Source organism: Pelophylax lessonae (assembly GCF_965119305.1).
Source record: "Pelophylax lessonae genome assembly, chromosome: 3".
Classification (NCBI taxonomy): domain Eukaryota; kingdom Metazoa; phylum Chordata; class Amphibia; order Anura; family Ranidae; genus Pelophylax; species Pelophylax lessonae.
Genome location: NC_138770.1, coordinates 112,436,328 through 112,461,109, shown reverse-complemented (window position 1 = coordinate 112,461,109; position 24,782 = coordinate 112,436,328). Strand labels below are relative to the sequence as shown.

Sequence of the window (24,782 nt, the reverse complement as noted above, 5' to 3'; positions counted from 1 at the left end):
CCTTACTCTCAATATGGGGTGAAGTATTCCACACAATGTGGGGGGTGCATATAATGTACCAGGACACCTCCACTGGTCACAGGTTGACATGTTTCATTATAGAGAGTAGCTTCCTCAAGACCATTTGTGGAAAGAAATCCTATTGGCAGTATCAGCTGAATCAGTTGCTGGCTATATTAATGTCGGACATAGGGGCCATATGAGTCCCCCAAGAAAAGGGGGAGAAGAAAGATTTACACCAAAACACCAGAGCATCTAAAATTGCTTTGACTGTGCCTTATCCATCTGTCAAAGAGAGAATATCCCTGTATGTTGAAGGGTGAGAATGCAGACATGTGTTTTCCACCGTACATTGACTGAACAGCCGGAGCTCAATGGCATGGCACCAAACCCAACATTTACATGAGAGTTAAAAAGGCATACATCCAATCCATATAAAGGCCATGGGTCCAAACCCCAAAAGAGAAGCCACCTAGGCCAGATAGTTAGGCCTCGTCACATGTGTCCTCATCCAAATGCCAGGGTTTTTGGCCTTGGTGGGCTTTGGTGACATATCAGACCTCGGATGTTCCACCTTTGAGACAGAGAAAGGAGATTGTAAAGGATATATATATATATATATATATATATATATATATATATATATATATATATATATATACAGTGGGTACGGAAAGTATTCAGACCCCCTTAAATTTTTCACTCTTTGTTGTATTGCAGCCATTTGCTAAAATCATTTAAGTTCATTCTTCTTCCTCCTCATGAATGTACACATAGCACCCCATACTGACAGAAAAACACAGAATTGTTGACATTGTTGCAGATTTATTAAAAAAGAAAAACTGAAATATCACATGGTCCTAAGTATTCAGACCCTTTGCTGTGACACTCATATATTTAACTCAGATGCTTTCCATTTCTTCTGATCATCCTTGAGATGGTTCTACACCTTCATTTGAGTCCAGCTGTGCTTGATTATACTGATTGGACTTGATTAGGAAAGCCACACACCTGTCTATATAAGACCTTCCAGATCACAATGCATGTCAGAGCAAATGAGAATCATGAGGTCAAAGGAACTGCCTGAAGAGCTCAGAGACAGAATTGTGGCAAGGCACAGATCTGGCCAAGGTTACAAAAAGATTTCTGCTGCACTTAAGGTTCCTAAGAGCACAGTGGCCTCCATAATCCTCAAATGGAAGACGTTTGGGACGACCAGAACCCTTCCTAGAGCTGGCCTTCCAGCCTAACTGAGCTATTGGGGAGAAGAGCCTTGGTGAGAGACGTAAAGAAGAACCCAAAGATCACTGTGGCTGAGCTCCAGAGATGCAGTCAGGAGATGGGAGAAAGTTGTAGAAAGTCAACCATCACTGCAGCCCTCCACCAGTCGGGGCTTTATGGCAGAGTGGCCCGACGGAAGCCTCTCCTCAGTGTAAGACACATGAAAGCCCGCATGGAGTTTGCTAAAAAACACCTGAAGGACTCCAAGATGGTGAGAAATAAGATTCTCTGGTCTGATGAGACCAAAATAGAACTTTTTGGCCTTAATTCTAAGCGGTATGTGTGGAGAAAACCAGGCACTGCTCATCACCTGTCCAATACAGTCCCAACAGTGAAGCATGGTGGTGGCAGCATCATGCTGTGGGGGTGTTTTTAAGCTGCAGGGACAGGACGACTGGTTGCAATCGAGGGAAAGATGAATGCGGCCAAGTACAGGGATATCCTGGACAAAAACCTTCTCCAGAGTGCTCTGGACCTCAGACTGGGCCGAAGGTTTACCTTCCAACAAGACAATGACCCTAAGCACACAGCTAAAATAACGAAGGAGTGGCTTCACAACAACTCCGTGACTGTTCTTGAATGGCCCAGCCAGAGCCCTGACTTAAACCCAATTGAGCATCTCTGGAGAGACCTAAAAATGGCTGTCCACCAACGTTTACCATCCAACCTGACAGAACTGGAGAGGATCTGCAAGGAGGAATGGCAGAGGATCCCCAAATCCAGGTGTGAAAGACTTGTTGCATCTTTCCCAAAAAGACTCCTGGCTGTATTAGATCAAAAGGGGGCTTCTACTAAATACTGAGCAAAGGGTCTGAATACTTAGGACCATGTGATATTTCAGTTTTTCTTTTTTAATAAATCTGCAACAATGTCAACAATTCTGTGTTTTTCTGTCAGTATGGGGTGCTATGTGTACATTCATGAGGAAGAAGAATGAACTTAAATGATTTTAGCAAATGGCTGCAATATAACAAAGAGTGAAAAATTTAAGGGGGTCTGAATACTTTCCGTACCCACTGTATATATATATATATATATATATATATATATATATATATAGGCAGAACTTCTTGAGAACATCTCAGTGACTGAGAAAAACGTATTATACAGATCTTTATATGCCCCCCCCCCCCCCATGTTTAAAGCGAAACTCCCAGCAGCTATATAAGATACACATTGATGCAGCTCTGTATTCTTTAATACATTCTTAAATTTATTTTTTTTTATAAATGTAAGCAGTGTAAGTGCCTGAATATGATTTGGCATCAGCCCCTTGCAGTCCCTGTACAGCAAAGCTCATGGAGGGCAGGAAAAAGCAGCACAGGGAACCTGAAAGATTTGTGCAAGAAGCCAGGAAAAGACCTGCTAGAGAAAGTGAAACTGCAGCAGAGAGAAATAGGGACCTCTCCCCTGCCAGGCAGGATTGTGCTTTTGGTAAAACAGCTCCCTATTTGTGTTATATTTATATATTTTTATATTTTGTGTATTTAACTGTTTGCCTGGTGTCCAGCTTTAATGCAGCTCTATATTTATTAAAGGGACTCTGTCATTTCTAAAAAAAAAAAAAAAAGAAAAATGTTGAACACCAAGAACTTTCTGCTAAAGAACACAGTTAGTACTTTTCTCTCCCACTGCCTACAATTCTCATCTCTTAAAAGCTAAAACTGGGCCTGACACTTCTGGAATGTCAGACACCTGTGCCCCGCACCATGTGCTCTGGTTCCTTTTGTTGGACCTTATATCATCAATGAAAAAAATAGTGACATGGAGCTGGCGGATAGAACCACAGCACTCAGCAGGGGGATCAGGCATCTGACAAACCCAGAAGTGTGCTAGATGCAGAAGAGTCTTCAGCAGCAGTAGGAAGCAAAGATTGGTCAGGTGGAAGGGTAAGTATCAAAGTAGAATTATAGGCAAAACTTTTTTTTTTCATTTTGGATAGAGCAGATCTTTTTTTCACTGTTTGCGTCCCATTGCAGAGATTTCCCTTCACTTCCTGTGCCATAGCCAGACAGGAAGTGAGAGGAAATCTCTGCAAATTAAGGGAATTCCTTGGGGACCCCCAGGTCACCATAACTAGTGTCCCCATTGCAAGTTTTTCCCCTATTACTCTTCAGAAGACAACCCAATATTTATACTTTCACTTTCAATGATAATGGTAAACAGGAAAAATAGAGAGGGGGAGATTCCCTAATGGGAGCATAGACAGCACAAAAAAACTGACAGGGGTTCTAATCCCTCTCCACTCTATCCAAAACTAAATAAAAACGTTTTTTTTTTCCTTTAGTTATGCTTTAAATGTGTCCTTTACTAAATCATTGTGTAAAAACCTGAAATGGACATAGTATCATCCACTTGCAATCATTGGGTCCTTTTTATGAAATAATGCACATTGTCTGATCAGTAAATAGGTATTAAGGGTGTTACCATTGCCATAATAATTTATATGATTGTGTCTCTTCCTTCACAGCTATGAATCTTTCTGGCAACTGTTTTATGGCTCAACCACGTCTTTCTGGTGTCGACTGTAAAAATTTGAAAGCTAACTGCACCATTACTAACTTGTTAGGAGATAGTGTGACGAGTGAATCAATGGAACTTATTCATATAAAAAGTAAGATTTCTTATTTTTTTATTTTCAATTTTGAACTTAGCAAATTGCACATGTTCTTTGACTGGCTAGTTTGAAATGCTGTGTTTTATTTAATGTCTCTATTCAAATAAACAATCATTGGATGAATGTCATGTCACACACATTTGTGTATGCTTAACGAATTTAGGGCACAATTGATTCCTATGATCATTAGCTCCATGTAGTGGCCAAAATGTGCTACTTTTTCAAATTAAGGTATTTCATAAAACGTTGCTGCATTGCGTCCAATAGATGGAGCTGATGATATAGAAATGAATCTATTACAGAAATGACAGCTAAAATATGTGGAGCAGACACAAATCTGTGTTACATTCATCTAATGAATGTTTGGTGTCAGTGTCTATAGTATTCTACAAAAATTTAATTTTGGGCATAATTTTTCTAAAAGATGAATTCCTTTGATCATTAGCTGCATCTAGTGGCCAAAAGGTGGCTTATATTTTCTAATTGAGGTACTTCATAAAACTTTACCAAATTGTGGTCACTAGATTGAGATGACTATATAGGAATTAATCTACTACAAAAAAAAAAAAAAAAACGTTAAGCAAGCACGAATGTGTGTGACATTCATCTAATGAATGTTTGTTGTTGGTGTCAATGGTGTTCTCCAAAATCTACAGCATAAACAATGTTTTTAGCAAGGCTTCCGAAACATAAGATGGAGGTCAGTATAACACTGTGCCAAAATCACATTACTGTGTGCCATGGTGCGAAATGGATATCAAAAGCATAGCAGATGTCTGCACACATAAGTTATAATGGCCATCTGGATTGTAACATATTGTCCAATTACCTGTCTGCACACATAAGTTATAATACAAAAGGGGAGAGGTTGAGACTTTAAATGAGACGTGTGACACGGCCATAGCGGTAAAAACATGATAACAAATTTATTGTATAAAGGCACAAATACATGGTGACTGTAAAATGGATGAAAGAGCAGTAGATATGAGCTGATGTACATACATATATCATGATTGCACAATAAATCAAAATTTTGGTTGATTTATTGTGCAATCTTGATATATGTATATTAAAAAAGAATAGCGCACACATGCAAAAGAAATTTTTACCAAATTTGAAGACAATCCATAAATAAAAATGGGGATTTGGTCCCACCATATGGCCATATAGTGCTCAAGCCCACCACTGCGTCAAAGTACCCCATTATCAGTGGGTCCTACACTATCCATGAAAAAGAGATGAACCCAGCCTTTCTAACCCTTGGAGATAATACTCCTTGCTAGGAAAGATGTGCAAATGCACTACAGGGGACTCCTCCTATATCCACTTGATAGTGGACACTGATAGAGTACAGGTGTGTGTGGGGGGTGGGTGAGGGTTGCTCAACCTCGGAAGTCTGGTCAGACCGAATACATAATAAACAAGCAAAACATTTTGGGGGAGCATACCCTTGATATATGTATGTACATCCGCTCATATCTACTGCTCTTTTATCCATTTCACAGTCGCCATGTATATGTGCCTTTATACACTAAATTTGTTATCATGTTTTTACCACTATGGCCGTGTCACACGTCTCATTTAAAGTTTCAACCTCCCCCTTTTGTATACTGAACCGGGATGGAGGTGATTTTTCACCTCATTTAAAGTCCCAAACTCCCCCTCGTTATTGCATAAGTTATAATGGTCATCTGAACTGTTACATATTACCCAGTAACATGTTAGCAAATGTTTCATTATAGTAGCCACAGTTATATATAGATTTTTCCCTTACAGCTGAAGCCCAGAAAACTAGGCTGGGTCAGAGCAGGATTTACCCCCCAGAGCAGTACTACCGTAATACAATTTTCTGGGCTGGTGGCTTATCTCCTAAGTGGAGATATTTCAGTGTTCAGACCTTGACCATAGCAGGATAAGCAGTTAGATTCTCTGCTGAATTGGAGCAGAATAGGACGGCACAAACGTGACATCCGTGCCCATTGAGTTTTTTTTTCCACATTTTGACGGCGGACCTCTCCGGACTACTGTTTGATCTGTGGGCGTACAGATAAAAACAGACTTGTGTCCATAAAGGTACCTCTGATCCATCACATTTAGGTCTGAAAAAATGGAAAAAGAGACAGTCTCTTTTTGTTTATTTTTCCTGACCTGGACGGACTCAGGTAAGCAGATTAAAATGGACACACGTATGTTAAGATTCACCTGTCAACAGACTTACATGGAGCTTCCAACCTGGTATACCTGAAAAAACTGACAGGCAGACCTGTTTAGAAAGCCTGTATGAAAGAATCTACCTGTTCAGACCTGTAATCACAGCACCTGGCAGAAGGAAGTCTTCCAGCACCAACTTTCTTTGCACCTTTCAGCATTTGGTCATATGACATCTCAAAACGGCAAAGGTTGCTTTTGCTGGAAGATTAATTTTACCCTTAGGGTCCTTTCACACGGCCGCTCCGTGTGTCCGCAAATCATCCAATCCGTTTGCGGATGATTTGCGGACATAATGTAAGTGAATGGCACTGCGGATGTCAGCGGAATACCATCCGCTGACACCCGATTTTCCTCCTGTCAGTTCTGTTCCATTTTTTGGAACGGAACAGAACCCCATTTTTCCTTCCGTGTAAAAAACAGAAAGGAAGGAAAATCGGATGTCAGCGGTGTCATCCGCTGACATCCGCAGTGCCATAGACTTACATTATGTCCGCATATCATCCGCAAACGGATAGGATGATATGCGGGCACACGGAGCGGATGACAGAAATGTCATCCGCTCCGTGGAAAAAAAAAAAAAAAAAGTCCCGCAGCGGACCTTTCACACGGAGCGGCCGTGTGAAAGGAGCCTTAGTGATGAGCTAGGTTTTGGAAATTGTCACATGACAACAGGCTACAGGCCCAATCAGCTGTAGCCAGGGAATTCCCCATCCTACAGCCCCATGTAACAAAGGGGTGGGGATACTGGTTTCATTATTAGTCAAATTGGGACAATGTTGTTGACTAAATATGACCATTTGGCCCCAGTGGGTCAATTATGTCCCCAGCATCCCAGCCCCTTTGTTACATGCTACTGCAGGGCGAGGTATTCCCTGGGGATCCTAAATCTTGTGAAAATGGGCCCCTGTAAATATGCAAAATAGCTCAAGTTCAAGATAAATATTTGTCTGATGTTATTGCCAACTCACACATTTTAGAAAGAGCAAGGAGTAAATATAAGGAAATTAAGAAGTCAATGGAGTTTTCCATATATTTATAAAATATTATAATCAGTAGCAGTCCTGTATACAAACATAAAGTTAAAGTTGTTTAAATAAAAAGCTGACGGAAAGATTCTAATTATTATCATATGAATGCTATATGTATGGTTATTATACAATTCCATATCCATGCACTTATCATGCACATGGAGCTATAAGTCTGCCACATAAAAACCTCTATTGTCTTGTATCGGCAAGAGTGTTTGTTGTATGCACACAGCGCACATTTGTCAAGGCAGAAAAACAATGGGCGCAAGATTCAAGTGTGCCCAGTAAATTTAGTCATGAGCAAACTTGATTTGTGTTCATACAGTGCACCAACCTAAAATAAAGGTTTTAATATAACACTGGTGCTGTCAAGATGGATGTATTGGGCTTCAAATTTGGTGATTTTTTTGACAATGTTAAATATCTATTAAAATAATGCAATTTAATAAACAAAATGTGTAGCATGGTTATGAAACTTTCTATAATTAAATGCAAATTTCTCTGCAGATCCAAAATGCACACTTTTGCCCAATGGTTCACCCCCTATCCCTAATGTCGGAGAAGAAGGCCAAATGACCACAGTTTCCTGTCAGTTGTTTGATTCCAGTCAGGAAGGGACTCGTAATTATACTTGCAAAGGAAGTAAATGGGAACAGACCAGCGATAACTGTGTGTCTAAAGCTCTCAACAGCCTGAGCAACCAAGTTGCGGTACGTTTATTTGCAGTGCTTTTCAGCCATATGCCACAACACAGTAATATAACGTCCAAAGACATATCTTGGACACCTGCCTAGGCCAAAAAGAAGTCAAGTCATTCAATATCACGCCAGAATAAAATCTGACAACTTGTAATGCACCATGAAAAATGACCTAATATGGTAGAAGTGGTTTCCATATAAAATAGGGTCTAACATAAAATGTTTCCTAAAGAAGACAGACTGTGTTCAAGGTACTAAAAACTACAACCTTGGCATCCACGGACCAAAGGATTCCACAGCAAATGCAAATTGTCTAGACAAATTTTGCAGATCTTTTACTACACAAAATATTTACTGTTTTCCGACAGGCACTAAACTGGTAGATGTGTAGAAAATAATTGGTGCGCTAAATTTAATAAAAAATACCACTAATCACAATAGTGCAAATATGATTAAAACATCTGACAGACAAACACGATGAGGAGTTGGAGGAACCGGTATATCGGCATGTATGGCCTTCTCCGGCCCAGCATCGCTCTGTAGAAGACAGACCTGAGTCATGCAGCAAGTGAGTAGACTGAGTGCTGATCACCCCTGACCAGGGCTGGAGGGGAGGCAACATCAGGAGGGGAGACAAGACACCATCCATCTATCAATCTTAGGATTGTTATATCAGCTAACAGCTATATTCTGGAGTGAGGAGAGCTTTATTCCCTATGCTATGTTCATCTGACATCTGGCAAGCGGCTTGCAGTGTACTCACACGCCGGGTGAAGATGCATGGGAATTGAGTTGGCATTGTTGTATGCAAATTACTCACTAATATATAGATCTATCTGGTAAGAAGACTAACCTGCTGGTGGTAGGGATCGTCTCACGTGGATATCACATTTATTGAATTGAGTTATATTATTTACATCATCATCCAAGTCACAGAAGTTCAGTGGTTCATTTTTGCACGTTATTACACACGGATGGACTTTCACGTTTTGGACTTTTTTTCTTCATATATGTTTTAATCATATTTGCACTATTGTGATTAGTGGTATTTTTTATTAAGTTTAGCGCACCAATTATTTTCTACACATATATAAGCACAACACCTTAGTAGCAGCTTTACGGAGTTTTATCAGCGCACCCTTTATTTTACACAACTAAACTGGTAGAGTAATAAATGCTTACTAAAGTATAATGTATATAGGAAAAGCTTATTCGTTATCGGTACAAGAGCGATCAAGATAAAGGGAAAAATAATAACACTGATGGATAATGCATTCATGCGTGTAAAACATTATGCATTTTTTTTGTGTTAAAAATAGTGTGCTACCCTCTGTCTATGTGACTATATTACATATATCTTACATCAAAAAGGACCCACCAGGACAAATACCATCCTAACCCATCCAACAATCTTCACCATGTAGACTCAAAGCCTTTCTTCCAAAAGCATCCTCTTCACACTAAATATGTGCACTATGGCCCTACTTACTCCTAAAGGAAAGTCATCCTCATAGTGACCTTGGTAGACATGTGGAATATGAAAAGGGCTACCAGGAGAAAGGCTGTGCGGCTCCAAGTGAGTCCACACAATTAAGAATGCTGGATCAAAGAGAAAGGTATGTATTTGTCCTGGTGGGTTTCATTTATCGTGGGAAAATTATGAATAGACAGTTGTAAAAAAGGTAAAGTTGTCCCTTAAAGGGTTATATAGCCATCCCTTGAACCAGGTTTCACGTGTTTAACTTCTGCAGCAGCTTGCAAAAAAAAACAGAAAATTGTATTAAATACTTAAAATTTTTCTTTCTTGACGCCAATCCATGGCAGTAAATATGTGATAGTGCTCCACCTCCACCCACAGGACCTGTTTAAATCTATAAAAAAAAGCAAGAGCAACCTCCCACATTCTCCATAAAAATAACAAGTTAGAAAAAGGGAGAGTTAATTTGCTGCCATGGGTTGGCTTCAGGAAAAGAAAATTACGGTAAGTATTTAATACAAATTTTCACATTTTCTTGACGCTAACATGGCAGCATGCATGTGATAAATGACAAGCTAAACAGGGAGGGCTGAACATATATAATCAAAATTAATTACATTGGACATGGAAGCCTGGACCATCATTCCATTGAAGTCCATAAGTGCACTATTACAGCAGTATATTGAATTGCGTCATTGCAGTTTTACTGCAGTATATTGACGTGCATTATTGCGCTAATGCATTTCAATATACTGCAGTAAAATTGCACTAACACACTTCAATATACTGCTGTAAAAGTGCACAAGGCACTTCAGAATACTGCTGTAAAAGTACACTAAGGCTCTTCAATATACTGCAGTAAAAGTGCACTAACATAGTCCAATATACTGCAGTAAACATGCACTAATGCACCTCAATATACTGCAGGAAAATTGCACTAACGCGCGTCAACATACTGCAGTAAAAGTGCAGTAACGCACCTCAATATACTGCAGTACACATGCGGTAACGCAATTCTATATACTGCAGGAAACATGCACCTATGCAGGCCAATATACTGCAGTAAACATGCAGTAATGCACCCCAATATACTGCAGTACATTTGCACTAATGCACCTCAACATACTGCAGTACACGTGCAGTAATGCAGTTCAATATATTACTGTAAACATGCACTAAAGCATGGCAATATACTACAATAAACATGCACTAATGCTAGTCAATATACTGCAGTAAACGCGAAGTAACACACCTCAATATACTGAGTACAGTAAAGCAGTTCAATTTACTGCAGGAAACATGCACTAACACATGTCACTAAACTGCACTAATGTATGTCAATATACGGCAGTAAAAATGCAGTAATGTACCACAATATACTGCAGTATACGTGTAGTAATGTACCTTAATATACTGCAGTACACGTGCAGTAACGCAGTTCAATTTACTGCAGGAAACATGCACTAACGCAGTGGTCCTCAACTCCGGTCCTCAGGGCCCACTAACAGGCCAGATTTTAAGTATTATCTTGGGGAGATGCAGTCTAGAATACTGCAATCACTGAGCAGCAAATGATATCACCTAGGGTGTTTTTCAGTTATCTTGCAAACATGGCCTGTTAGTGGGCCCTGAGGGCCAGGGTTGAGGACCACTGCACTAACGCACGTCAATACGCACTATATTTACACTAAACTGACACTCTACACTCACAATAGAATCACAATAGCACACTATATCACAATAACTTGCTAGTAGCAATTAATAGAGCCCTGTTCTATCTATCTCCACTCCAATATTACACTGTAAATAGCTGCTATGGGAAGGAGACTTTTTTTTAGAGGGAGCAATGAACCATGATTGGGCACATTCATCATTACTTTCTCCCATCATGGATCTGACAGTGTTCTGTGCCCTGATTGTGCAAACCCTTCAATGCTTCAGCCAATCAGGGCTTCCAATGCACTCTGCGATGCACAGTGCATTGTCTAGCACTCTGCAGACCGATTAGGGGTTCCTTGAGCAATAAGCATCTTCTGCTTCTCAGATGTGTACCTATTGGCAACAATTATTTATTTAACTATTGGTAAGGAGGGATTCTTCCCAATAACCATGAAAATAAGGAGCATTTTCCCCTTTGGCTTTCACACTAATGTACCATGAGCTGTAGATATTGTAGTTATTAGCAGGGGTTCCCTGAGCCCAGAAAGCTAATTCAAGGGTTCCTCTATGTTAAAAAACATTAAGATAGGTTGCTGTAAGGAGCAGGATGGAAAACTTTTCTCAAACAAACAAAATTTTATGGATTTGTTTGTGAAAATCTATTCATTTTAAAATTGAATGTCAAAAGAAAATTTAATTTTAAGCACTTCCAAGGACAATTGACAAGTCAATGTATGTTCTGAACATTTTCAGTGAATGTTCATACGAACATATGACCAACTTTAGATCTCTCAGGGCTTTTCACAAGGCAAGATTCAAATAGGAACATACACAAAATGTATCAAATTATAAAATAAACATAAAAAAATGTAGGCTACGTTCACATGTAGGCGTAGCAGATCGTAGGCAGAATCACAGCGATTCTGCCCGCGATACGGAAATCAATGCAAATCGGCAAATCGCGGGACCCATGTGTGTTGCCCGTGATTTGCAATGGCACCCCAAACGCTGTGTGACGTTGCCGCAATTTCCGCCTGCTGAATCGTGGTAACATCGTGCAAACAAAATCGCGGGACGCATGACGCCCAAAAAAGGTACAAGAGCTTCTTTGGGGCATCATGCGTCCCGCAATTTTGTTTGCACGATGTTACCGCGATTCAGCAGGCAGAAATCGCAGCAACGTCGCACAGCGTTTGGGGTGCCATTGCACATCACGGGCCTCGCACATGCGTCCCGCGATTTGCATTGATTTCCGGATCGCGGGCAGAATCGCGGTGATTCTGCCCGCGATCCGCTACGCCCACATGTGAACGTAGCCTTAGTAATGGATTCAATATTGTAACATATACTCAGCACAGTATAGATATTACATTCATATATTCAGGATAATGCATCTCCTGTCAAATACTACACATGCTTTTTTTGCTATGTTAACGTTAATGTGTAATTTTTCATTTTTCAGGATCTGATTAATAGCCCGAACCCTAACCAACAAGTTCCCTCTATTGTTGCTCAGTTAAATAACACTGTAAGCCAAGGTCAAGAAATAACTAATTCACCCGCCAACATTCAGCTTGTGGTCAACATATTACAGCAGGTTGGAAATGTTGTTACATCAGTGCCACCAGCGGTTATGCAGGTAAGCAGGGTTTATATATTAGGTTTGCTGCCTAGTCTTTCTACCTAGCCTAATCCAATTCTATGTATTCTATCTATCTATGAAGCTACTATACCTGAGATTTAAAATGATCCCAAATTAGTGTATAAATGATATAATATAATACTCATATACTGTACGTAACAATATACATAGTCAATAATAATATATTATCATTTCTATGAAGCACGGCACTATATTTACATCAACTGACAAATGAAGTGACCCAGCAACATTTTACAAATCACTATACATACATTTTCATGGTAAAGTAGAGGAAGGAGTCAAAGATTTATTTTTCTTCTTTCTTTGTGAAAAATGCAATCCTTAATCAAGTACAGTGGCCAAAATTTAAGTTATTTTTAAAGATTCAATAATGCATAATGTAGGTACAAAAACAAACAACTGATGAGATTAGGAGACAGTAGATAACTATGGCACGTGTATATAACTAAGTACCGTATGGCATACGCATCTTCCCAGAGCAGGTGTCTGCAATAACAAGGTTTAAAGACTTTCTGTTTTTCCCATGAGTTTTCAAAATCTCAAAAGCCAAAAAAATATTAAATGAATTTTAAAAAGTCCAGAATGTTTCCTATTTTGCATGTGTACCATTGCCAATAATTTGATGAGAGCTTAACCTGTGTATGGACAATCTACCCAAAATCCAATGTCTTAGGAAAATTAATAGAATGCTAATGAAAAATGGTGTACTGTTCCTTTAAATCATACAGATACAAAATTGATCTAACAATACATAGTTCCATATAAGAAACAGTAAAGCGCAAGTTCTAATATTATTGAAAAGTGCAAACATGTATATAAATTAATTCAAACAAATAATTGAATATGAGTAAAGTCCATTGAAGAGGTGCCAGTCTCACAAAATGCCCAGTGCTTCAACAACAAGAAATCACTCCACAGGTATTCCAATGTGGAAAAGGGGCTCCTTAGTGAAAAACAAATGGCCTCTTACCAAAACATATGGATCTCAATTACAGGGATCAAAGACAGCCTGTGTTGAATCTCAAGTCATTCTTAGTATGAGAATCGCTCAAACTGCAGCATATTAGGGAGACGCCTCATAGCGAGAACCAGTAAGGAATATTTATTTAGAAAAAAATAAAAGATGCACTTACATTGAGGCAAAGAAATTGAGCATATAAAATACAAGCCAGTCGCGGTGTCACCTGTCTAACCAGCCACAATGACGTCACACGAGTTCTCCACCTGGCACATTTTCCCAAATCCTCCAATCCCAGAAGACGCCATTTTTGGGGAAACACGTTGGGTGGAAAACACATGTGACGTCATCACTGTACTGCTTCTTTTTCTCCCTCTACTTCTTGACTGTTTTTTTGACTTACTTCCCTTATTTGTGATATCACTCACATGAGCAAATACAGAAACCACTGGTGCCACTTCATTATTACCTTCATCCAACACCCCGTTTTTACTCTTTAGTGCCCCCTTAGTGCCCTATTTGCCTTTCCTTTCTGATGCCACTTCTTTAAAGAAAGGTGCCCCCCTCCATGTTCACTTAAAGGTGCACTGCTTTCTTTATATGTGGAGTGTCTTCCCATATTATGTTGTTTGCATTCATTGCAGTTACGAGTCCCCCTCCAATGTATGCACTGCTGTCTCTTTCAAGTTTACCTTCTTTTCCTACCAATAATTATCTGTTCTGCTCTTCAATGGTGTTACAGATCTCCTTCTCTTTTCATTCATAAATGCTAGTTTGCTTAAACAGCGTTAGTGATTCCATATTATGGAAATATGTTCTTTATTTACCATATTTAGTTGTTGCTCATAAAAATCCACCAGCACAGTCTTATTTCTTGAACAAATTATGGGATGGCAGACAGGACTTATTACTAACTTAACTTATATTAAAATAAATGAGACTACACATAGCTTTGGAATTTAAAAGGCCGCGGCCGTTTAATGCTTGTTAAATTCATTAACAAAGTAATACTTAAAAGTTGACCTGATCATTAAAATCCGGGTCAAAACAAATCCAAATAACTTTCAGAATTTATCCACACATAAATAACTTAAACATCAACCATCATAAACATTGTCCCCCTTTGCATTACACAAAGGGGACCAAAACAGGCATAAACTGACCGCGACAGAAGGAAAAAAGGGGTGGGGGGGGAGACGAAAAGCTGAATCTTGACACGTCGATCTCTCCTGAGGCGAGTGACTGCTTGTGCGGATGAGCCCATTTTTTTTTTAAACATAGGCAGGCTCTAAGGGCGGGAAGAAAACAAGCTTAAACTGGAATAAAATCTAAACTCCCTAGCTACAGGTCAAGAATGATATGATTGGGGGCTCATTTGACCTAACATAAAGCTATGTGCCTAATCTGCCCTAGTAACAGGATGACCTATACTAAAACATAACTAGCAGCTCTTTTTTGAAATAGATTTTGCCTGTCACCATCCCATCTGAAGAAAGGGGCTCATTCAAGCCCCTTCCTTCTTACATGGGATGGCAGACAGGACTTATTACTAACTTAACTTATATTAAAATAAATGAGACTACACATAGCTTTGGAATTTAAAAGGCCGCGGCCGTTTAATGCTTGTTAAATTCATTAAAAAAGTAATACTTAAAAGTTGACCTGATCATTAAAATCCGGGTCAAAACAAATCCAAATAACTTTCAGAATTTATCCAAAAGACAGGAGGCTCATAGCCTCCTGTCACCACCCCACAACGCGGCCTTTTCTATGCATGTGCCCAGGTTAGCATTAAACACGTCAATGCCCAGATCTGACAGATGCACATTGTCAATTCTATAAAAATCTGGAATCCCACCTTCCAGTTCCAAATGCCTGAAAAAAAAGACACCAATTCCACACAGCAACTTAGTTACGGCTCTATTAATCCGCTTCCTAACCCTTTCAAGGGGCTTGACCTGACCATCCTTAAACCATCCTTAAACCATAACAGCCTAGGAATAATTTCTGAGAATATAAAACGAGTTCCCGGACACCTAGACCTCAAATAACCAAAATCATCCCTTATTTTAAAAACGAGGTCCAGTGTCCTGAATTTTTCCCCCAGATGGATTAACATAACATCTGGGGGCGGAAGGACCCCCAGTAACCTACAAATTTCGGGTAAAAACTCATTCCAATGCATTCCCCGCTTACTAAACCATTGAACGTGAAACTTTTGAGGGTCCAAACCAATGTTTTCGGTATAGCAGCGTCTCCTGGCCCTTGCTCGAGCCCAGTGCACGAACGAGTGGCCCACGATCCAAATCGACAAACATTGGGACCCTGAAAGATTAATGAGAAGTATTAGGACGAACATAGGTACGGAACGCGTCCGACCTCCATCTACCTATATTCTTAATCATTTGAACATTAACTCCTAGCCTAGCGGCCTCCGTAGCCGCGCCGATTCTGAAAGAATGAGAAGAGATATGATGTTGCTCCAGCCTCAGAGATTTCAAGCATTTCTTCAATACTGCATCAAACTGATACTTGGTCAAACTGTTACCATTTTGATGAATAAACAGAGAACCGTCATTGTTTGATCTCAATAATAAAAAACTTTTCAATAACAAAACCGGACAGATAACAGAAACCATGTATCCACTTACCAATACCAAGTTGGTCCGTCTTGGAGGACCGCAGAAAGAGACCGATGGATGAATCATATAACCTAATATCCGAAAATTTAAGACCGGCATTACTGCGGCGAACATCGTGTATGACCTCGGAAATCCTTAAAGCCGCAAAAAACATAATTGAGAAAACTGCTCTGAACATAGCTGCCTCGTAATTAGAAAAACAAATATGGCCAGCGGCATCACACAACTGTTCCAAAATGTGAGGAGTAATAGCCTCCCTGCGATCAGGGTGCCAAGTCGACCTCCTATAACCTTTCAGAGCTTGACGCACCGAAAAAAACGAAGAACATGGAGGATGATTATCCAATCTAACGAAAAAAGAAATTCCTGACAACAATTTATTAATATGCGACCAAGAGTATTGTTTACCGAATAAAAAATTAAAAAAAGACAAAACCAAAGACTCGGAAAAAGAATCGTGCGGAACGCCAATCGACGACAGATGCGTTTTCCAAACTTCCCAGGCCGATTGGTATCCAGCCAGTGTAGACGGGGCGAGCGAAAACGCAATATTATGTGATACCAGGTCTAGACTATGTCCCAAAGCCGATCTGGATAAAGGCAACCGGTCCTGTCCGCGTCTGGACACAACAGAAAAAAACGCTCCATCTGCAGACGAGATAAAGAGTCTGCCATACAGTTGTCTTTACCAGGTACATAAGCAGCCTTAATCCATATGTTCAAGCGTAGACATGTGGAAACAAGGTATCGCAGAAGCCTGATTACTGGCGGGGATCTGGAGGAAAGACAGTTAATGGCAAACATAACACCCCTATTGTCAGTCCTAACCATTAAACGTTTATTCTGGAAATGTCGTCCCCAAATTTCAAGAGCGACCACAATTGGAAAAAGTTCCAACAGCACGCTGTTCCTAGTATAACCCAATTGTATCCATTTGTTTGGCCAAGAATCAGCGCAGTGAGTGCGCCAAATAGCGGCAAAACCCACCGAGCCTGCCGAGTCCGTGAACAAACAAAAGTCCTTGTCAACGATAAAATCCTCTTGCCATATTGTCTTACCATTAAAATGTAACAAAAACTGTAACCAAACTATCATATCCTCCTTAATTTCAGCTGACAACCTAACATGAGAAGAGGGGGATTTTAAACCGGAGATCACAGTGTACAATTTACGAGAGAACAACTTACCTAAAGGTATAATCCTGGAAGCAAATGCTAGCAAACCTAACAGAGATTGCATTTCTTTCAACGTCGTCTTTTTCTTACGAATCAACTGCCGCAGGCTGTCCTGTAATTTTTTAACCTTTTCGAGCGGTAGGCTAAATTCCATCAAGTCGGTATCAATGACGATGCCTAAAAATTGTACTTTAGTAGAGGGCCATTCTGTTTTTTCTTGAGCCAGAGGAACGCCAAACTGACTGCAAATCTCAAAAAATGTTTCGAGCAAATGCAGACAGTCTGTGGAATTAGCCCTACCCATGAACAAAAAATCGTCCAGATAGTGAACGATATCATTGAAACCAGCTTTAACGGACACCACCCACTCTAAAAAGGAAGAAAAACACTCGAAATAAAAACACGATAAAGAACAACCCATTGGAAGACATTTGTCAAAAAAATAATGATTCAAAAAGAAAAACCCGAGAGAATTAAAAGAATCAGGATGAACCGGTAAAAGGCGAAACGCGGATTTAATGTCGGTCTTAGCCAACAAAGCCCCTTTTCCCAACTTTCTTAAAAAGACCAACGCATCCTCAAAAGAAGAGTACTGAACCGAAGCCTCATCCTCACCAATCTCATCATTCAAAGACCCACCCAAGGGAAACGATAAATGATGGATAAGGCGATATGTATTAGGCTCCTTCTTCTGAACAATGCCCAGCGGAGATATCCTAAAGTTGGGAAAATGGGGGGAAACAAACGGACCCGCAAATCTACCCGCAGCTATTTCTTTGTCTATCTTCTCTATCACTATGTCCACAAGATGATCTACCGACCTGAGGTTCTGAACAATCGTACAACCTACACCTGAAAAAGAAGGCAAATAAAACCCTTCAGAGAAACCCTCAGTTACCAGGGTGGCTTTCTCCCGGTCTGGGTACTGTTGAAGCCACGGTAACATTTCTTGTATTCTCACCGGGGTTATGGCCTTTTGAAAAAGAACCCGATTGTTGTGCACTGTGCATCTTTTTGAAGCACTTGGCAATGGGATGGGAACCTGCACAAAAAGCACATTCGTGCTTGTATTTGCAAGTTCCCGGCCACTTACATTGGGAGTCCTTGTACGAAAAACAGACTCCTTTGCGAAAGGAAGGAGTGGCAGGCTGCTGTTGCGCCCCAGTGGAAACCTGTCTACCAAAATTGGACTTTGGCAGAAAAAGATCCAGCCAAAGGCTGAAATCCTTCACTCCCCATTTCAGGTTCTGCTGAACGGATAACTTCTGGCGGAAAGCTACGTCATAAGAAAACCAAGCATTACCGCCAAAGCTTTTATATGCCTCCAAAATTATATCTAAGTGTTGGAATAAACCAATGCTCTTCCCAGGATGTTTCTCGCACATTACAGCGGCATAAATAAAAAATGCCTGCAACCAATTATTAAAAGTTTTTGTGACAGGTCGCCTCCTATCTTCCTCCTCCTTTCTGTCACCCTTGGACACAAACTCCTTTACTGATGGTAGAAGAGAGAGGAGATCGACAAATTTACCGCTCCATATTTTCTCTTTAATACCGTCAGAAAGATGATAACCCAACGGGGATAATTCGCAAGTCAGAGCCTCCCTAAGACATGTTTCCGGGAGATTCTGGGATTTAGCCAAAGCGACAGAAGCAGGAGGCACAGGAGGAGAACTAATGCTATGTGTATGGTGACTCTCAGGGGATTGCACATTAACAGCCAGCAAACCGCCAGATGGCGCCCAAACATCCAAGGGAGAAGGCTCGTGAGAAGATTGTACACGAATATTAGCAGTAGAAACCATAGCTGTATTAGTCACAGGAGTGAAGGACGCAGGTGGGTTAGTTACAGGGGATGACAAAAGTGGATTAGACACAGCAGAAGACACAACAGGCACTGTAGACACCAAGGGGTTAACAGACACAGCAGGCAAGCTATCAGAACTGTGTATTATGGCCTGAAAGGTAGTGAGGAATCCCTGAAAGAGGTCAGATAAAGCCCCAGCCTGAGTGGGCATATTACTGGACCCCCCCGAAGCCCCCCCAGGCCTGCATGATGCATGAGGAGTGGTGGGATATTGCGCTCCCCCCTGTAGGGGCCAGAGCACAAGATGCAGTTGCGGGTGCATGGCATGGGGCCAAAGTAATAGATGCAGCCGCAGGTGTATTGCAAGGTGCTATTGAAGTAGATGCAGTGCATGGTGGCTCCGATAATGTAGCCCGAGAAGTGGAAGCAGAGGCATAATTCTGTGACCCTGATAGTGTAGCCCGAGAGGTGGAGGCAGATGGAATCTCACCTGGCCCTCGGACGGGCGGATGCTCCGGAACCCTCAGCCAATGATCCTCTTCTGCCACAGGAACCGAAGAACCCCCGGCGGGGTGAGAAGCAGGCCTGCCCCTCTCCGATCCTCGCGATGGCGGGCGTGCCGACTGCACCGGTCCGTTCCGGTGTCATGGGATGGCGAAAACCGGCGGCGCTGGGCCCGTCTCCTCTTCGCCGGGACGGCCGACTCCGTAGGACGTCCGCGCGATCCTCTTCTGCTTAGGTCTTCTCCCCGAGCGTCCGCATCCTGCGCCGGTGACGACGATGACCTCCGTCCTTCACCGATGACGACTTCCGCTTGTCTACTTGACCCGGCGACCGGCTCCGTCACTGCCACGGGACGAACGACCTCTTCCGGTGATGTGCCTTCGCTCGTGACGGACGGCATCTCTAAACACCGACGGATCCACTCCTCGGCTCCCGCTTCTCCGGCCCGCTCGATGAGGCGTCGCCGAAGACTCATGTTGCCAGACGACAGAAACCGGTAAGTCTATCCGAAGCTCCAATTCAATCTTTGGAAACGAAAACTTGACCCGAAGCTCTGTTCTCTTCAGCGGTACCGGAGCCTTGACCCGAAGTCTTCCTACCGACAGCAAACACCGATGGCTTGACCCGAAGCTCCGCGAACACCAGCACGGCAGTTGACAAGAAGAATTAGCAGATACCGAATGCAATAAAGCCTGATAGGTATGTAAGGTCAGACGAAAAGCTGAATCTTGACACGTCAATCTCTCCTGAGGCGAGTGACTGCTTGTGCGGATGAGCCCCTTTTTATAAACATAGGCAGGCTCTAAGGGCGGGAAGAAAACAAGCTTAAACTGGAATAAAATCTAAACTCCCTAGCTACAGGTCAAGAATGATATGATTGGGGGCTCATTTGACCTAACATAAAGCTATGTGCCTAATCTGCCCTAGTAACAGGATGACCTATACTAAAACATAACTAGCAGCTCTTTTTTGAAATAGATTTTGCCTGTCACCATCCCATCTGAAGAAAGGGGCTCATTCAAGCCCCTTCCTTCTTACATTCTCCCACTTAAGCTTAAAGAGTAACTCCACTTTTGCTGAGAAAAAAACATTCCCCTCTGGGTGATCTCTGTACATTGCAAGGATTTTAACAAACTTTGTTGCAGATTCCTACCTTTTGTTATTCTGAAGAAATCACTGTTTGTTCCTCTGTGCACCTGTACTGAGTGAGTCTAATGGAAGCGATTTCATAATTCTCAACCAGCTGTTGCAGAATCAGGGCTCTAATGAAGAAAGTTGCAGGGTCTGCATCTCTTTATACATTATTTCCTATTGGAAGTACTGTATCGTACCAAAAATTAAATTTTTGTTTCAGGGGATGCCTGAAATCTGACTTGTATCTTAATGTAGACTTCTGGAAAAATCAGTGAGCCAATCACACAAGCAGGAAATGATGTTTCTGGGGTGTGGTCAGTATACATTCTGTGTACAGAACACCTCCAAGTAGCCATAGTGCATTGCACTTTACAGACCTTTAAAGAGCTGTAGACTGAAAAGGAAAGGTCATTTTTAACCACTTGCCGACCGCTCACATTGAGCCTACTGCGGCAAAGTGGTTCGTTATCGTCCAGCAACGTAGACCTACATCGCTGGACTCCTCCCCTTGTGGTCGGCGCGCGTGCGCCGCCGGAGGCTCGGTCCCGCTGTATTCAGTCACAGCGGGAGTCGGGCCAGGGGAGGAGCGGCGGTGATCACCACCGCTCTTCCCCGATCATCGGGGATCGAGTGTGGAGATCCGCCCGCTTGTGTAAACAGAGCGGGCGGATCTCCTAAGTGACAGGCAGGGACAGATTGCAGGATTTAGCATAGCTGAACCTGCGATCTGTGCCTGTGTCACACAGTCCCCTACCCTCACACACGATAGTAAGCACCAGGCATACATTAACCCCTTGATCACCAATAAAAGTTAACCATTTCCCTGCCAGTATCATTTTTACAGTAACAGTGCATATTTATAGCACTGATTACTGTGGTAATGTCACTGGTACCCCCAAAAGTGTCAAAAATGTCAGTCAAGGGTCCGATCTGTCTGCCGCAATGTCGCAGTCCCGCAAAAAAATCGCAGATTGCCGCCATTACTAGTTAAAAAAAAAACAATAAAAATTACATAAATTTCCCGTAGTTTGTAGCTGCGATAACCTTTGCGCAAACCAATCAAAATACGCTTATTGCGATTTTTTTTTTTACCAAAAATATGTAGAAGAAAACAAATTGGCCTAAAATTTTAAAAAATTTAGATTTTTACATTTTTTTGGGGGGGGGGGGGATTTCATATAAAAAAAATTTGAAAAATATTGTTATTTTTTCAAAATTGTCGCTCTTTTTTTGTTTATAGCGCAAAAAGTAAAAATTGCACAGGTGATCAAATACCACCAAATGAAAGCTCTATTTGTGGGGGGAAAAACAGACATACATTTCATTTGGGTACAGCGTCGCACGACCGCGCAATGGTCCGTTAAAGTAACGCAGTGCCGAATCGCAAAATATGGCCTGGTCAGGAATGGGGTAAAATCTTCCAGTCTTAAAGCGGTTAAAAATACGCTCATTGAGAATTTTTTTGTCAAAGACATGTAGCTAAATACATTTTGACCTAAATATATGACAAAAATTGAATATATTGGATATTTTTTAACTTTCAAAATAGAAAAATATTGTTATTTTTTCAAAATTGTCGCATTTTTTAATTAATATCGCAAAAAATGAAAAGCGCAGAGGTGATCAAATACCACCAAAAGAAAGCTCTGTTTGTGGGAAAAAAAGGACGTAAATTTCGTTTGGGTACGGCGTTGCATGACCGCGTTGCATGACCGCGCAATTGTCAGTTAAAGTCGCACAGTGCCGAATCGCAAAAAGTGGCCTGGACGTAAAGCAGGAAAATCCTTTCGGTGGTAAAGTGGTTAATAACATTCAATTACAATAGGACTTGTGTCGCAATTGTATATGCTATATTGTTTTTTTTTTTATCTGCTATTTTTTTCATTGAAAGTGGAGTTAACCTTTAAAGTCACTGGTGACCTCTCTGCTTTGTGAAAATATTTGAACAGTAAATCCTTAGGGACATATTTTTTTTACCTAAATATTTCCTTAAATGAATGACATTCCATTGTACCCGTGATTTCCTCTCACACAGATCTTTAATTTTGTACAACAATCTTAGGATCACTCTTTATTGGATATTCTCCTCCTGTCTAATGTTTACTATCCCTTTGTTTCTTCAGCAATATTTCTTTCCAGAAGCCTGAATCCACATTATACACATCTTAAACAAAATAATGACAGACCAACGAAAAGTAAAACACCTCTTTTTCATTTGTCCTGGAAAATGATTCAAACATAGAGTAAACATAGCAGACTCTATCATAGCATAGCAGACTCTAGAATTTGTGATATCACTTCCTCTTCCTTCCTATGCATTTCTGCACATAGAGTACACCATCTACTAATTCAGAATCTTTTAATATAAATCTATCTATCCTAAAATTTTTTGATTTTTCTTCACAGGATTTCCTAAACTCTGTCAGCATTGTTGTGGACAACTCAACGACAACCACTTGGAACAAGGTTCAGAATAAAACCAGTGAAAGTTCGACTCTGTTAAAATCAGTAGAGACATTTGCAGAGAAACTGGATTTCAACGACACTAGAATCAATATAACTAAGAAAAACGTCCAGTTGGTTGGCAGTGTAGCAAGCAGCTTGACAAATAATTATGATGCCAGTTTTAATTTCAATGACGTAAACAATTTAACGGGCAACATTGTAATTAACAAAACAATCCTGGACAATATTCCGAATGGTACAAGGGTTGTGAGTGTTGCCTATGCCACTTTAAAAGATATTCTAGGTGACCCTCAAGACTCTACTTCCAATTTGACTGTTAATGGTCTTGTCATGACGACAGTTTTGTCAAGAAACTACTCAGAATTCAAGATTGGGATGGATTTTAAAATGAGTAATTCCTTACTGACAAAAGGCAGCTGTGTATGGTGGAACTTCATAAAGCAAGCTTGGGATGACACAGGCTGCCAACTACTTAGCCTGCCAACCAATGACACTGTACACTGTATTTGTGATCACTTGACATCCTTTTCTATTCTCATGTCAACAGGTGAACTTTCTCCAGAGGATGAGGAAATCTTAACTTGGATTTCAACCATTGGTTTGGGCATCTCCATTTTCAGCCTAGTGGTCTGTATCATAATTGAAGCTATGATCTGGAAGTCTGTCACCAAGAACAAGACCTCCTTCCTGCGCCATGTCTGTATCATAAACATTGCAGTCACACTTTTAATGGCTGATATCTGGTTCATCATTGGTGGAGCTATGAATAAAACAGATACATTTAAAGCCTGTGTAGCGGCAACATTTTTTGCGCATCTCTTTTATCTTTGCGTTTTCTTCTGGATGTTAACAATGGGACTGATACTGTTCTACCGCCTAATGTGTGTCTTCCATGACTTGAGCAAGACAACCATGATGGGAATTTCATTTTTCCTGGGATACGGATGCCCTGTTATTATTGCAGTGATCACTGTGGCAGCCACTCAGTCTCAAAACGTCTACCTGTTTCCCAAAAAATGTTGGCTAAATATTACAGAAAGCAAAGCATTCCTTGCATTTATATTACCAGCTTTAACCATTTTATTAGTGAATTTTATCACCTTGCTGGTGGTAATTATTAAGGTTCTCAGACCTTCAGTAGGGGATAAACCTAAAAAAGAGGAAAAGAGCACCTTAAACCATATCACAAAATGTATACTCATCCTAACACCATTACTCGGCCTGACCTGGGGCTTTGGAATCGGGACAATGTCAAGCTCATCGATTGTAATCCATGGAATTTTTGCAGCATTGAATTCACTTCAGGTAAGTAAAATGCTTTTATAAAAGGTTCTTATAGACTTATGTGGTTATCTCAGTTAGGGATGAGTTGAGATTTACCAGTGAAATTGAATAAATTAACCAATTTTGTCTTTGCTGAAATTTCATTATTACTAGCTTCTAATTTTAACTATGTGGTGCT

At 40.8% G+C, this 24,782-nt stretch overlaps 1 protein-coding gene across 1 annotated transcript in view; it reads left to right on the top strand.

The window, feature by feature from the left end:
- LOC309549147 (adhesion G protein-coupled receptor F5-like) overlaps positions 1–24,782 on the top strand; it is a 199,680-nt gene that overhangs the window by 161,512 nt on the left and 13,386 nt on the right. The window contains exons 14-17 of the mRNA XM_082249203.1: positions 3,752–3,895; positions 7,645–7,847; positions 12,434–12,610; positions 23,261–24,625. Coding sequence (XP_082105329.1) covers positions 3,752–3,895; positions 7,645–7,847; positions 12,434–12,610; positions 23,261–24,625 — 1,889 coding nt within the window. The remainder of the gene's footprint in view (positions 1–3,751; positions 3,896–7,644; positions 7,848–12,433; positions 12,611–23,260; positions 24,626–24,782) is intronic.